Source organism: Corythoichthys intestinalis, chromosome 6 (assembly GCF_030265065.1).
Source record: "Corythoichthys intestinalis isolate RoL2023-P3 chromosome 6, ASM3026506v1, whole genome shotgun sequence".
Taxonomy (NCBI): domain Eukaryota; kingdom Metazoa; phylum Chordata; class Actinopteri; order Syngnathiformes; family Syngnathidae; genus Corythoichthys; species Corythoichthys intestinalis.
The window spans coordinates 48412563-48428465 of NC_080400.1; the positions used below are offsets into that span (position 1 = coordinate 48412563).

A 15903-nucleotide genomic window follows, 5' to 3' on the forward strand; every position below is an offset into this window, starting at 1 on the left:
ACAGACAGTTTAACCAATAAGATTTCTGCTGAAACAACCTTGTAACCAATCTTGTAAAACACGCACTGGTGAAAACTTTCCTCTTGATCAGCAGGAATGAAAACCTGCCCCCACTGCGACCCTTTGTGTAATAGTTTGCTCAGTCCGGGGTATTCTGACTTTCTTGCATATTCCAAAAACATGCATTTTATGGTCATTAAAGACTGAATTCTCCGAAAGCAATAATATGAATGGGAATGTCTTTGGACTAGGGCTGCAGGTATCGATTATTTTAGTAGTCGATTAATCGATGAACTAATTAATAACATAATATATAAATATATATATATATATATATATATATATATATATATATATATATATATATATAAATAATAACATAAAAACTTAAAATACCTGAGCTGAGCCACACACTGTATGAAAAAATAAATAAATGAGGATCTAAGTACAACAAAAGAACAATTGGCTAACTTACATAGCAAAAGTCCGCTAGCTTAAAAACTATAAAATGATCTTTTTTTTTTTTTTAAACAATGGTCTTAACAAATGGTTCAAAAACATATTCCCATTAAAAACGGCTAAAAAAATATACAAATGCAACAAAAACAAACTTAAAACTAGCTTATGTTGGTCTTAACAGGGAGCAGCTGGATTCAGTCATGTGAAAATGAGTTATGCCATATTCACTATTGCCACTAGAGGGCAGTGTATCCACCCAAATCAATAAAACTAAATGCAAACACTTTCAAAACAAACCATTACAACGCCACTTTAATTGAGCGAATACTCAATGCAGCCAAATTTAATTCGAATCTTTTTTCTAATCGATTTACTCAAGTTAATCGCTTAATCTTGCAGCGATACTTTGGAGATTTTTTTCCCCTGAAGACATGCACCGTTTTGTTGAAATGCAACCAGTCCACAGTGTAGCGTATTCCATTTCCGAAGTCTGCATGGATACCTCCGTTTTATTGCAAAGGCGCGACCTTTTATCAAAATAAACAAAATAGGAAATGGATGATTAGTACTAGGGGTGGGAACCTCTTGGTACCTCACGATACGATACGATTTGTGATACAAAGCTCATGGTAACGATCTGACAATATGGCGATACAACGATTATCGATACATTGGTCAGGAAATCATTCTAGGATATTCTACAAACAACTAATGAACAGAAAAACAAGCTTCTGCTATGAATTGGAATGAGTTTATCACTAGTAGACGCCTAATCCATTTGAAGGGACAGAAGGGATGGCAGCTCATTTGCTGCCATCCCTCCCACTTCAAACGGATTGGTGGTCTGGCCGTCAGTGACAGCCAATGCCAGGCAATGAGGTAATTTTGGGCAAGTTGATTTTCAGTTACTTCCTGTTGATTTTGGGGTATTTTATGGGTCACTTCCTGTTTATTTTGAGTAACAGAAAAGGAACTGACCTGGGAATCACCCAAATGTAAAGGCAGTGACTCAAACTCAATGGGAAATGACCTGTAAATGCCCTGAAAATCGGACAGAATAACTCTGCTCTGGAATGAACAAATGTTCCCAGTCTAAATGGATTGGGCGTCGAGCACCGTCAATGCAGTCTTAGAGTTAACTGAGACACTATTTTGGTGGAAGATTTTGGTAGCAACTTGTTGGTTCCTTTTTTTTTTTTCTTTTTTTAAACAGTGACACATTTTAAAAACGATATCTCGATTCTTGGCAGGAGCATATCGATAACCTTTTGGGATATAACGACTCACGATATATCACTATTTCGATATTTTGTCACACCCCTAATTGGTACTTAATGTCTAGGTCTGTTTGTCCCCAACGAGGAGCTGTACTTCAACCAGAACTTAGAAGCAAGGCTGTTGACGACATAGATTTATCTACATGCCAGTTTTATCTTTGAAAGACACACCAACACAGTCGTGTCTAAGTGTATGTCAGCAGTTTTCATGTCTCATGTCGAGGGCGCTCAAGAAGATAAGAGGAACCTCGAAGGATCTGACATGACTGTCACACTAACCTGCTTCCAGGGAGGCTCCTTTCTCCCCACTGTCACTCCGACTAACCACCCTAATGGAGGTCAATGTAGCAGAAGGGACGCTGACTTGACAAGACGAATTAACTTCTCGAACGATGACCGCATCGTTAAAAAGTCAGTTTTCAAACAAAAGCGTCATTTATCCATACATTCAATTAGTCACGCGTCTTCCGGACCAGACTCAGGCGGAAGTAAGTTAGCTAACTGCTAATGATATAGCTAAATTACCGTAGTTTTAAAACAATGATATTGCGATATTGAGAAAATTGGAAAGCGGAGAATAACTTTACTAACAGGCTATTATGCAGCCAGCTCAGCAGTGCATGAACAAAGTCACCCAAAAAAAAGGCGAGTTAAACGAGTGATACTTGGACGGAGCTTTCTGCCAGATGTCAAAACAGTAGACTGATACTCACCGATACACAGGGGCTGGAGGTAGTGCTCGGAGTCGGCGACCGCTGGACTGTTACCAACGCCATCCTGCCGGCTGCACCTGCTCACACCTCGGTCACCGAGCGTAAAAAAACAAAATACCGGACATTTTCAATAGACATAAACTACACTTAGCTCTCGAGGTTAAGTCTGATCGCTGGTATGACCCGGCTTAGTCATGCTTTATAGATTCATTAGCAACATCCGGCGGTGCATGTTTCATTGTAAAGTAGGGTTTTAGTTATAGTTTAAATGAAATGGTCGTACACTTCTATTATTTGCTGTATTATTTAGAAAATTGTATAGATACATAATTTGATCAAATTCATTAAAAACAAAAAACAGTCTTCCTTTTCTTTATACGGCGTAAAATGTCCGGACTTTTATTTTGAAAATAGAATCATCAACCCTTTCCCTCCGTTTTGAATGCCTTGGAATGACTTGATTTTTGTCTTGTGTTCAGCCGCTGGTTGTGCGCATGCGTTGGAGTGGCCAGCTGTCAAAAAGGGCGTGAAGACTTCTGAAACCCAAATCCAATCTTTCTGCTTGTGACTACGCCCATAAAGTGATATTATGAAAACGAAATAGACTAGTTGGGACATGGTTGATTAGGAGCATGAAGTATGTAGTATGATCATGTCTGTTATAGCTGGTGCAGCAAATGACCTGACTTCATGCATTGTCTTGAGAGTGCCATCAGGGTAGGGGGTGTGAAAGCAGGTGGTATTTGAGCTTGTGTTTTTTCAATGTCATGGAGGCTTGCAGTGAATCACTGCCATCCCTACCAGTCATATATTGTACGTCTAGCGGCGTCACTGGCACTAAACTGAGCATTCACAGCCAGACCTCCCGGGTTAAATCAATTGGACGCCTATCATTGTCTTTGCAATCAGTTTGTAGTAAATATTCTCTTCAGGGGTCGGATTTAGGGCGGTGTTGTGTGTGGGACCGTTACCGGGCCTCTCAGGGGCCCAATTTCTGGGCACAAAGTGAGCGTAGTTGGGCGAAGGGAGGGTCAAACAGAAAGGTAAGATGATGTGCAGAGCTGTAATATAGTCTTTAAGTTAAAATATTCAGCCAGCCGCTTGGCCGGTTGTCTGGAGGGGTCCACAAACACACATACACACACACACACACGAAGCGAAGCGAAAAGGGTGGAGGGTCCTGTGAAAAATTGTCCACTTGCATCCCACCCCCACCATCCAGTTTGATGGTCCACTTGTTGCGGGGGGGGGACTGTGAAAATTTACACATTGATTTATTTCAATTTGTTATAAATATATATTTTTTAAAATACCTTCACAAAGCAAAACTGCAATGTTTTTATTAATTTACCTAAGATGTTTTTTCAACTCGTCTTTATTTTTATAAATATTTGAAAACAAAAAGGAATTTAAAAAAATATTTTCTTTTATTTATTCAGCTGAGTGTATTTCTGTTTTTGTCCATTTTAAATTCATGGTTGTATTAATTTTCCCCTTCCTGCCAAATGTATCACATTTGATACACTTAGAATTTCATGATTTTGAGACTAATTCCGAATTTTGAAATATCTTTCCTCAAAAAAAAAAAAAAAATCTTGGATGCAAGTCACTACATGTATCTGCAGGTTCCATGAGAAAAAAAAAAAAAAAAACAGGATTTAGCCAGGGTTATAGATATTAGAGCGCTTATTACACATATTATTTTTTCCTTTTTTTACAAATTTGAAAAAAAGGTTTCAATATTGTGTATTCTAATTTCCTGAGACAGTCCTGTATATATACACAGGACTGTCTCAAAAAATTAGAATATTGTGTATTCTAATTTTCTGAGACAGTCCAGTATATATATATATATATATATATATATATATATATATATATATATATATATATATATATATATATATATATATATATATATATATATATATATATATATATATATATATATATACATACAGTATATATACACTCAGGTGACTTGAAGTTCCGCTCCAAGACCCCCAATTTGGCCAGCTTTCAAAATTGTCCGATATGCATGTGTGATACATCATTGGAAAGCTCTCAGTTTCCTGGGGGAAGTAAAATTTAAAATTAAAAGTAGAATTAAACAGCAAAACCCTATCTGGAGGTGAGAGCACGCGAGAGCAGAATTACAGACGCCATGACTTTAACGAGATATTATCGCGTACTTACCATGTTTCGATCCAAAAACTCCATGTGGCATGTATCATTGAGTGTCAAGACACAGCTGTGAATGGTCACAGCTGGATTTTTGGGGGATTTTATGGGTGAAACATGGTAATATAACAAGGGTCGCGATGCAGAAATCGCAGACATCAAGGAATGGTCGAAATTTTCTTTTTCATGTATATACCCTTTTAAACGTTTTTTTCTTCTTCAATTTTTCTTTGTTTGGATCGATTATTTATCATCTAAAATATTGGGGAAAATGCAAGAGTAACAAAAAACACAATTGAGCGATAGTTATGAGGTAGATATCCGTGTCTTTTTTACAGACGCCATTTTTTTCATTGTGGCATCATTTGTTTAAAAGTTTAAAATATGTGAGTGAATAATTTTTTAAAGTCGTTTTTTTTTTTTTTTTTTAAACAAAATATTACACATCAATTAATGATTCCAAGCTAAAAATGACAGACATTTTGAATAATAAATATTGTTTTACCTTGTTATCATGGCTGGGTTGAAACAAAAACGGTTGCGTGACGTCTGTAAACGGGGGTTTTCAGGGTAAAACAGGCAAATTAAAAATAGTTCGGGGGCTTCATGTGCCATGAATCTGCTATGGCAGCATATAGACATATTGTTCTATCAAACACAACAGTTGTTTTGGCTTAAAATACAGCAGTTACTTTTAAAGAGGAGTGCAAGAGCAGAAACTGCTTTTTCAGTCCTGTCTGTATTTTCCGCCACATATATATATATATATACATACACCAAATACCACAGGCAAATGCTAACCACGAAAAGGCCACAAGGAAAGCTACAACGGTCAAGTATCTGCAAAGAGTAAGGCAGGTCCTGAGAAGTCTGCTCAGTGGCAAGAACAATATCCGGGCAATTAACGGCTATGTCCTACCAGTGATCAGATACGTTCAGACCACAGATGTTGAAACACAGAAGCTGTTCACCATGCCCAGGGGGTTCCACCACAAATCCAGTATCCAGAGGATATACGCTAAGTGGAAGAAGGGAGGCCAAGGATTAGTGGGCATCAGGACCACTATCCGAGACGAAACATCCAAGCTCCAGGAATACATAACAAAGATGGGCCAAAGAGATAAAGCACTTAGTAAATGTCTCAGGCAGTGGTAACTGAAAAGGAGAAGTTGGAGTTACCATCATGGGAGAAAAAAAAAACCTGCATGGGATGTACCACAGAGAGATAACTGAAGTGGCAGATATGAACAAGTCCAACCAATGGTTAGCGAGAGCTGGTCTGAAGGACAGCCCAGAGGCGCTAAACATGGCAGCACAAGAGCAGGGATTGAGCACCAGAGCAATAGAGGCCCAGCTATACCACACCAGACAGGATTCAGGATGCAGGCGGTTCAAAGATGCCCCTGAAACACTCCAACACATAAGAGCAGGTTGTAAGATACTGGCAGGAAAAGAATACATGGAACGCCATAACCATGTAGCTGGCATAGTGTACAGAAACATCTGTGATGAGTATGGACTGAAGACCCCTAGATCGCAATGGGAAACCTCCCAAAGTGGTGGAAAATGAGACGAAGATCCTGTGGGACTTCTGGGTGCAGACTAATAATATGGTCGTGGCCAACCAACCAACCATCGTGATCTCGGATAAGCAGCAGAGGAAAGCCATTGTGATCGATGTAGCCATCCCCAATGATGACAATATCAGGAAAAAGGAACATGAGAAACCAAAGAAATACCTAGGGCTCAAGGAAGAGCTGGAAAGAACCAGGGAGAAACAACAACGGTGCCCGTAGTCATAGGAACACTGGGGGCCATGTCCCCTACACTGGATAAGTGGCTCCAGCAGATACCTGGAGAAACATCAGACATCTCTGTCCAGAAGAGAGCAATCCTAGGAACAGCAATGATATGGCGCAGGACCCTAAACTTCCCATATAGCCTATGTATACAGTACAGGCCAAAAGTTTGGACACACCTTCTCATTCGTGGGTTTTGTTTATTTTCATGACTATTTACATTGTAAATTCTCACTTAAGGTACTAAAACTAAGAATGATTATTCTAGTATCTTCAAAGTAGCCTCCCTTTGCTGTGATTACTTTTTTGCACACTCTTGCCATTGTCTTGATGATCTTCAAGAGGGAGTCACCTAAAATGTTTTTTGACTTCACAAGTATGCCTTTTCAGGTTCAATTAGTGGAATTTATTGCTTTATCAATGGAGTTGGGACCTTTATATGTGTTGAATTGAATAAGGTTTGTCCAAACCTTTGGCCTGTACTGTATCTATTCTATACTGCATATATATATTACGTGCACTGCTGGCCAAAAGTATTGGCACCCCCATATGCATATATTACAATTATAATATAGATCTGGTATCCATACATCACAATATTATTATTTGGCATAATACAAATGTGGCCTTAATGACCCAAAATGTAATGTCCACATATGTTGACGCAAGGTCTTTTTTTTAAAATTATTTTTTATTATTACCAAAATTGGTTACTTGCCCTACAGAGCGTTACTGAACGAGGACAACCAACTTACTATTAAAAATAATGAATGCAGACACCAAAAGGGACGGGGGTATAAAAAATGAGAATCTGTGTATGAAGCAATTGATTCACTGCATTATGTGGGTCATTGCTAGTGTCTCCTTACCCTGCTCCTATTGCTGCTTCCTCCCAATCCCCCACCCATTCTCCATATATTCCTTATTGGTCATGCAGTAATGATAATGGCAATCAGAAGAAATGTGTCACACAAACACCAATGATCACATAATATCATGGCCTCTATTTAGATAAAATGAGTGAGCATTCATAGTTTAATTGGAAATGGGAAATAAAAAGAGGAACGTCACAATGATTGATGATAACCCCCTTTCCACATGCACCTTTATTATGATTGGGAGAGCTCAAGCAGAGAGGCCATCTTTGGCCTTCTTCAGGCTGGATCACTCAGTATGCAAACTGCATGAGATCCACAGTACAACAGCTTTTTGGAAGACAAATGAGCTACAAAATGAAGGTAAAGATGGCCGAGGGCTGGAGCCTTTGCTTGCACGACGCCACATAGCAGGTGCTAGTGAAGAATAAAAGTGTGTTGTAGAAAACAAGATTAGGATTAGACTGGAGGTTAATTCACCGCAGAGGCTATGAGACGTAAAACAATCCTCTTCTAATTGAAAGCTCTGCTCTGTATTAGGGATTGCATCAGATTAATGTGTGAGTCCCAGTCATTGCCTGTGTGTGTTTGATCACATATTGAAGCAGGAATAAGTAGCACAATAATTTGGATAGTTTTTTAAGACAAACCTTAAAATCTCTTTTTGGTTTAGCCAAATAAATAAATAAATGAATGAATGCACGTCTGCGTCACCCCCTGATCTCGCCTCTTCATAAGATCTTCTCCGGTGGTTAGACATGGTCAGGACGGTTCTACAGTGTATTAGAGAGCATGCCGATTTTGTACCAATAGGGGGAGACGTGAGCTCATTCTAATCTGTTCTTTCCTAGGAAAGTTAGATGAAATGTACAACGCTCCACCCTCTACTGATTATGTCTGACTAAGACAGACGTTATAATACTGTAAAATGTTAGTAAATTGGGGAAAATTGTTAAGATGATCTGAAGATGACCTATTATTAAGTGTACACACAGTGTATAGTAATGACTTCTTACCAGTGTGTCGTGAGGGTTCACTGGGAAATTATCAAATTTAAAGGAAATGACAACACCTTCATCATGTCAATCCCAGCGGAATAAATCTCGTTTGGTAAAATGAAAAAACAGAATTGAAAAATATGTAAATAAAAGCTAAAGTAAGCCAAAAAAACAAGATATTTTGTCAATGCCTGTATTATTTTAGCCAATCAAATGTGAGTATCCCAAACTGCCTGCCCTCCCTGGGTATGTCATTAATCACAAGCGGAGTTTGACTTTTCATGTTGATGACCCCAAAACACAATGTCGGCAATAAAATTAACATACAAGATATATACTTGGTTAGTAGGGTTAAGGTCTCTAAGGTGCTAGTCACATGATCTGAAAAATAATTTTGACCCATTATGAAATACTTAGTAAGATTCTTGTTCATTTAATTCATTTTTGTTGTTTGTTTTATAGCTTTACGACTTTTAGAGACAACATTTTAGCAGCTAGGTCTTTATTTTGAATTCATATGTAGACTATTCCAACCAAACCACCGGAAGTATCCCGTCTGCCATTGCCGAGGTGTTTCGCCTGCAGCACACGGCCAGCAGCTCATGTTACTGTTTACATTGAATGACACTGGGCTGCTGTATGTGTGCAAAAACCCCACTGATGGCGGCCAACCGTTAGACGGCGATGTACACAAAGCTCTATTTGAATTTGTCACTTTAATGCATTAATAACCATTTTCACATTTACCTGTGCGCAAGTCTATTACTGTGTATGTGTTTGAGTATAACTGATTCACAAAATAGTAAATTCAGAGCATGTGTGTTGGGAGGAGCAGTAATTGGCATTATGAGCTGGAAAGACCAATTTCACTCTTCAAAATAATACAAGAAATAACAGACGCCCGCCATCCATCCATCCATCCATCCATCCATCCATCCATCCATCCATCCATCCATCCAGATAGAAGGTAGGTCAGAATAGTGTGTGACAGGGCATGATAAGTGTGCAAGCAGTGTTTGTGATGTGTAACGATTTTGAGGCAAACCACCTGTTAGCATCAGTAAATTGGCATCCTACTTTTTACTGTTTCATCGCGTGTCACAAACGTTCATAAACCAGTACATTCACCAGGACAAATCTTGACCCATTCTTCTCTACAAAACCCCTGTAGTTCAGTCAGATTCCTGAGATGTCTGGCATGAATCACTGTCTTTAGGTCATGCCACAGTATCTCAATGGGGTTCAAGTCTGGACTTTGACTTGGCCACTCCAGAACATGTATTTTGTTATTTTGAAACCATTCTGAAGTTGATTTACTTCTGTGTTTTGGATCATTGTCTTGTTGCAGCATCCATCCTTCTTTTAGCTTCAACTGAGTGACAGATGGCCTCAGGTTTTCCTGCAAAACAACCTGATAAACTTTTGAATTCGTTCTTCCATTAATTATTGCAAGTTGTCCAGGCCCTGAGGTAGCAAAACAGCCCCAAATCATGATGCTTCCTACACCATGCTTCACAGTGGGGAATATGGTGTTTATGTTGCTGAGCTGTTCCATTTTTCCTCCACACATGACATTGTGTGTTACTCCCAAACCATTCAACTTTGGTTTGATCACAAACAAAACATTTTGCCAAAACTTCCGTGACGTGTCCAAGTGCCTTTTTTCGAACATTAAGTTAGACAGCAATAGTTTCCCACGTTGAGTCATCCCATGAGCACCATTCTTGGCCATAGTTTTACATATAGTTTATGTGTGCACAGAGATATTGGACTGTACCAGTGATTTCTGTCAGTCTTTAGCATACACTCTGGGGTTCGTTTTTTTTTTACCACTCTGAGTATTCGGCGCTGAACTCTTGGCATCATCTTTGGTGGACGGCCACTTCTTGGGAGAGAAGCAAAAGTGCCAAACTTTCTCCATTTGTAGACAACTTCTCTGTCTGTCGTTTGATGAACATCCAGAGGTTTAGAGATGGTTTTGTATCCTTTCCCAGCTTTATACAAATCAACAATGCTTGATTGCAGGTCTTCAGACAGCTCTTTTGACTGAGCCATAATGCACATCAGACAATGCTTCTCATCAAGACAATTCTTACCAGGTGTGTGTTTTATAGTGGGCAGGGCAGTTTAAACCACTCATCAGTGATTGGGCACACAACTGACTTAAATTGTTTGGTAAAAATTGGTTTAATTTGCTCTTTAAGTTTCCTTAGGCAGAGGGTTCACTTACTTATTTTCCCCCATGTTTCATTGTTTGCATGATATCCTCATTGAAATATGAAAACCAGTAAATGTTTGGGGTGGTTTTAGTTAAAGCAGAAACTTTTTTTCATCTGTGTGAATTTGACAAAGATCAGATCACATTTGATGGTGATTGTATGCAGAAATGGGAGGAATTCCAAAAGGCTCAGATACTTTTTTCATACCTCCGTATATGCTTTTTTGTCTTCTTAACTGTAATGAGCGGACAAAACATTAGGATTTTGTTATTGTATATATGTTGGTAACAGTGATATGATCCAAGAAGCTAGGTGTGTGCCTGTCGCAGAAGGCCTCCTCAGCAAAGATAAGATGGTATTCTCTCACCTTGCAAAATGAGTTCATTAGTGGAGAGAAAGACGACCATTGCAGGGATTCTGTGTTTCTGTACGATAAAGGACTGGAGCAACTGATTGGCGGCAGGGGAAAAAAGATTTTCATTTCCTGTTCTTCAGAGACAGCGGCGATATCAGCGTATCAGCCGAGTGAGGTTGTGGAAAGAAATGGAGAGCGGTTGAAAGGACGGACAGAGCAAGTTAGAGAGGTAAATGCCAGAATTTTAAACCTGCCCTAGAAAGTCACCCGTCAGATCAAGAGTGAGAAAAGTCCAACAAAATGAGTTGAAAGATATGTCAAACTAAGCAGCTCTGTGAAAAAAAGATTTGGGGCTATCTCAGTGCAGTAGGTCAGACCCAACCAGTCAAAATGGCAGACCTTGAAAAGTGAGAATGATCGTCCATCATTAAGAAAGAGAAAGAGAAGGATATGGGAAGATAAAATGAATTGGAGGTCTTGATAGACCACTGGTAGTGATGCAGGCTGGTAGGGAGATACCTAGATGACAGGTACAGCTAAGGAGCTGGGATGCACTGGCTCCGCTCCACTGTTTAATATAGATCTGCAGCGATTACCCAGCCTCGAGAACACCGGATGTGTCCGTCAGTCAGTTGAAGGGAGCTGGAGGAAATTACCACAATAAAGAGTGCGCATATGGGAGAAACACACAGTAAGGTGTGAATGTTTGGATGTGCACGTTGCATGTGTGAACTTTAAATTAAAACCAATATAAACGGTAATGACTCCAGCACAGTGCACACTCATAATATACACAAAAATTGTATTTGAAGCTCCTAACACACAAATTTACCACACTAATTTAACATATTAAAGATTGTTTTTTCCCCCCCTTTTTTTTTTCTGTTTGCTGATAGTGCCGACTGCGGATTTTATCTTTTAGGGTAAATCAGTGAGTGCAATGAATTTAGGGAACAAGTCAGCCTTAATTTTGCACAGCCCAGATCATTTTTTGTACTTTGCATAAAAAGTAATCTCCAGTTAACCATGAATCCTTTTCTCGTATTCAATGCGATTTTTACTATTGCTAACTGCATTGATAAGGTTATCAAATAGATGATCTCTTTGACAGTCCTTTTATCAAGTTTTCTCAAGAGAATTTCTGACAGCACTTTTATTAGCTGTCATTAGATAAAGGTTTGCCTAGTGTTGTGACCAGCAACTGTATTTCTACTGCTTATGTTGCATATTTTTATATATACATAAAGATTATGAAAAGACATATACAGCAATAACAAATCTATGCTATTTATTTGACAAAAACAAAACAATGTGTTGGTAGAATAATGCTCAACAAAATGTTATAGGTTGATTTGTGGGACAAGTAAATATACACATACACTATGTAACCATGTGTTGTATTGGTCGTCTTTACTTTTAAACTATACAGCAATATAGTTAGCTGTTTCAAATGTTTGGTTACAAACTCCGTGAAATCAATGTAATGTTGTAAATAGTACTCTCAATATGATGCTGTGCAAAGTCCGACCACAAATATTTTGCTAATTACAATAGGTACCTCACTTATAAACAAAAGTGAACAAACAGTACTTCTTGCAGTAGATTGTAGTCATATATGCAAATGAAGAATCACCCAAGACACATTTTCTGTCCATATATCTTTATTATTTGACGGTTTTCATATATTTCTATAGCTTTATTCTATACAGGTAGTTGTCAACACAGTCTTTTGTAGACATACATAGATGTATAAGCTTGAGAGGTACTAGAGGGAGTTACATCCTTCATAGATAATTTGGCATTTGACAACAATGAGATCATACTGGAGATTACCTGCATTTGCTCACGCTCTCTCCCACACATACACACCTTGAGTACGTAATACACACACATCACGGCATGCACACATACAGGCTGACCACCCCTACTTACTCATAGACACGCATACACCCTCATATCCAAAACAACTATACAACTGAACACACGCATTCACATGTCCATGAGGGGCAGGGAACAGAGGTCTTCACAGGATGGATCTACACCAGTACCACTGACGAGGAAATACACATGTGGATGGACAGTACTTGCCATATTTGAAGTCTTAAGTCTAGATTTGTCTCCCTCTCTTTCTGTTTGGTAGTGAGCAAAGAGAAGGCAAGTGGGTTTTTAGATGGTGACCTTGGTGATGGTATTAAGTCCGTATTTGGTTTTTATAACTGAAGGCTCTGAAGTATGAACACAAGCTCAGAGGATGATTTATTGAGAATCGTTGGATGGAAGTATATGTAACAAAGTTAAAATATAGGTTAAAGTGACAGAATGTTTGACAAAATAAATGCACGTTTTAATCTGGATGTTATGTAAAAATCATAATCACAGTCTTTCTGTCCCATACACGCATGCATTAGCAATATAAATTCATGTTACAAGTAATGGGCTTGGTAAATAGGCTTACACTTGTATAGCGCTTTTCTACCGTCAAGGAATTCAAGGCGCTTTGACACCATTTGCTCAGTCACCGACTATGACGCAGCATCAGAAGCAACATGGGGTTCGGGTTCTTTCTCAAGGACACCTAAACAAGGTCAGCAGGGCAGGGAATCGAACCAAAACCCGCTGGATTGGGGAACGACTAAGCTACCACTGATCCATGCTGCCCCACAAGCACACACTGTTTCACAGTGTACAGAAAACTCTTGACAATTATGTGCTACAGTTCAACACAAATGAAACAATATTGTCACATCACGTGAAATATGAGCAGAACAAATGTACGTATATTTGGCTTCAATGATGTAAGACATAGAATACCTGAATTTCGCTACTTATTAAAATGCATAAATTATCTGTATATTATTAAAATGAAACAATGGGAGTGGAGAAAGATAATCATGCGGGCAATGTCTTTTTGAATTGGTCAGTACATATTATGTACAGTATAAATTCAAGCAAAATGACTGTCAAAAATAATTGCACAAAAATAAGTGCTACCTGAAGTAGAAGGCAGTGATATACAATAGAGTAAAAGAAAAATATTCACAAACTGAGCCAACCCTGAAATCAAACGATATTGATGTAAAGTTACCTAAAGTAGACCCACCAACACTTTTAAATTTCGAGTCGACAAAGACAGAATGCAAGGGAAGTATGAAAAAGAGGCAAATGTGGTCAAAGGTGGCCTCCACGTTTTATAGTTGCAAGGAATCCAGAAGAGGGCGCTCTAAATCGCTTGAATTGGCACAGGACTGTCAGGTTCAGACTGCGTTGGTGACAATGAAGCCTCTGTGTTGGTCATTGCTGGGCTCCGGAGTGATGCTCTTTGATAGACGCTGCAAAGAATTTTTTATGAGTTATCTGATAACCTGAAGGGATATATGTCAAATTTCAAAGTCAAAGGTTCACGGAAATTGATAGACAATTTCTTGGTAATGTGATTACTATGCCAGTTGTTGATGAAGTACAGTATTCACTTTATTTTTTAATTTCAGTCAAATTACAGATACGAGGGCAAAAAAATTACTTAAGTACAAAAGAACTTGCGGTAAAATTTACAAACAAAAGGTAAAAGTACTTTCTTCCCATGCAAAAATGTGATTTCATATATATACACTGCTGGCCAAATGTATTGACACCCCTGCAATTCTGTCAGCTAATGCTCAATTTCTCCCAGAAAATGATTGCAATTACAAATGTTTTGGTAGTAATACCTTCATTTATTTTGCTTGCAATGAATAAACACAAAAGAGAATGGGGAAAAAAATTTAAATCATCATCATTTTACACAAAACTCCAAAAATGTGCCGGACAAAAGTATTGGCACCCTTTGAAAAATCATGTGATGGTTCTGTAATTTGTGTAATTAACAGCACCTGTTACTTACCTGTGGCACATAACAGGTGTTGGCAATAACAATCACACTTGCAGCCAGTTAAAATAGATTAAAGTTGACTCAACCTCTGTCCTGTGTCATTAGCCACGTTTACATGCTGACTTTTATTCATACCGATTCAAATCATTCCGAATGGAAATTTCACATCAGCTGTTTACATGTCACTTCATCTATTCCGATCCAGCGTTTACATGTGACTGCCTTTATTCCGAAAGGACGTTTGACAACTGCCGTCTGACATGCGCAGATTAATCAAAACAAAGCGTCACGTTGCAAAACATGGAGATCGATCGTCAGATCAGCTGCTGTTTTAACTTTTCGAGTGGAAACAAAACTTCAGAATGATACGCCGTTCATTTAAAAAGTTGTGTGGGTGCGCTGTGCGTGTGCTTGGAAGCCATGTTGCAAGTGACGTTACTTACGTCACCAAGTGACGTCACCACGTCAGTACGGAGCATGCGCAGAAAGAACGCAACCAGACACCATTCCGCTTCCCTGTTTACATGATATAATTTTACTTCTAATCGGTTTGGGAAAAGGAATATTCCACCCCTGTGAATCGGAATGAAATTCCATTCGGTTTGGGCGTGTTCATTCCGAATGAGGTGTTTATATGGAACACATTTATTCGGTTTGAACAAATATTCCAATTGTAATTGGAATATTTGGCTCCATGTAAACGTGGCAATTGTGTGTACCACATTGATCATGGAGAAAAAAGAAGACCAAAGAACTGTCCTTGACTTGAGAAGCAAAATTGTGAGGAAGCATGGGCAATCTCAAGGCTACAAGTCCATCTTCAGAGACCTGGATGTTCCTGTGTCTACCGTGTGCAGGGTCATCAATAAGTGTAAAGCACATGGCACTGTGGCTAACCCCTCCCAGATGTGGACAGAAAAGAAAAATTGATGAGAGATTTCAGCGAAAGATTGGTGGATAAAGAACCTCGACCAACATCCAAACAAGTTCAAGCTGTCCAGCAGTCCGAGGGTGCAACAGTGTCAACCCGTACTATCTGTCGGTGTCTGAATGAAAAGGGACTCTATGGTAGGATACCCAGGAAGGCCCCACTTCTGACCCAAAGATATAAAAAACCCAGGCTGGAGTTTGCCAAAATTTACCTGAGAAAGCCAAAAAT

At 38.9% G+C, this 15903-nt stretch overlaps 2 protein-coding genes across 4 annotated transcripts in view; both read right to left on the minus strand.

The window, feature by feature from the left end:
* Nucleotides 1-2661, minus strand: part of ssh2a (slingshot protein phosphatase 2a) — a 48290-nt gene extending 45629 nt beyond the window's left edge. Inside the window, exon 1 of the mRNA XM_057838989.1 lies at nucleotides 2450-2661. Within this exon, the coding sequence (XP_057694972.1) occupies nucleotides 2450-2512 (63 nt within the window). The 5' untranslated portion in view covers nucleotides 2513-2661. The remainder of the gene's footprint in view (nucleotides 1-2449) is intronic.
* Nucleotides 2662-12531: 9870 nt separating this feature from the next.
* Nucleotides 12532-15903, minus strand: part of slc6a4a (solute carrier family 6 member 4a) — a 44095-nt gene continuing 40723 nt past the window's right edge. For all 3 annotated transcript variants that reach the window (XM_057839926.1, XM_057839925.1, XM_057839927.1), the window contains exon 14: nucleotides 12532-14205. In XM_057839926.1, the coding sequence (XP_057695909.1) occupies nucleotides 14131-14205 (75 nt within the window). In that variant the 3' untranslated portion in view covers nucleotides 12532-14130. The remainder of the gene's footprint in view (nucleotides 14206-15903) is intronic.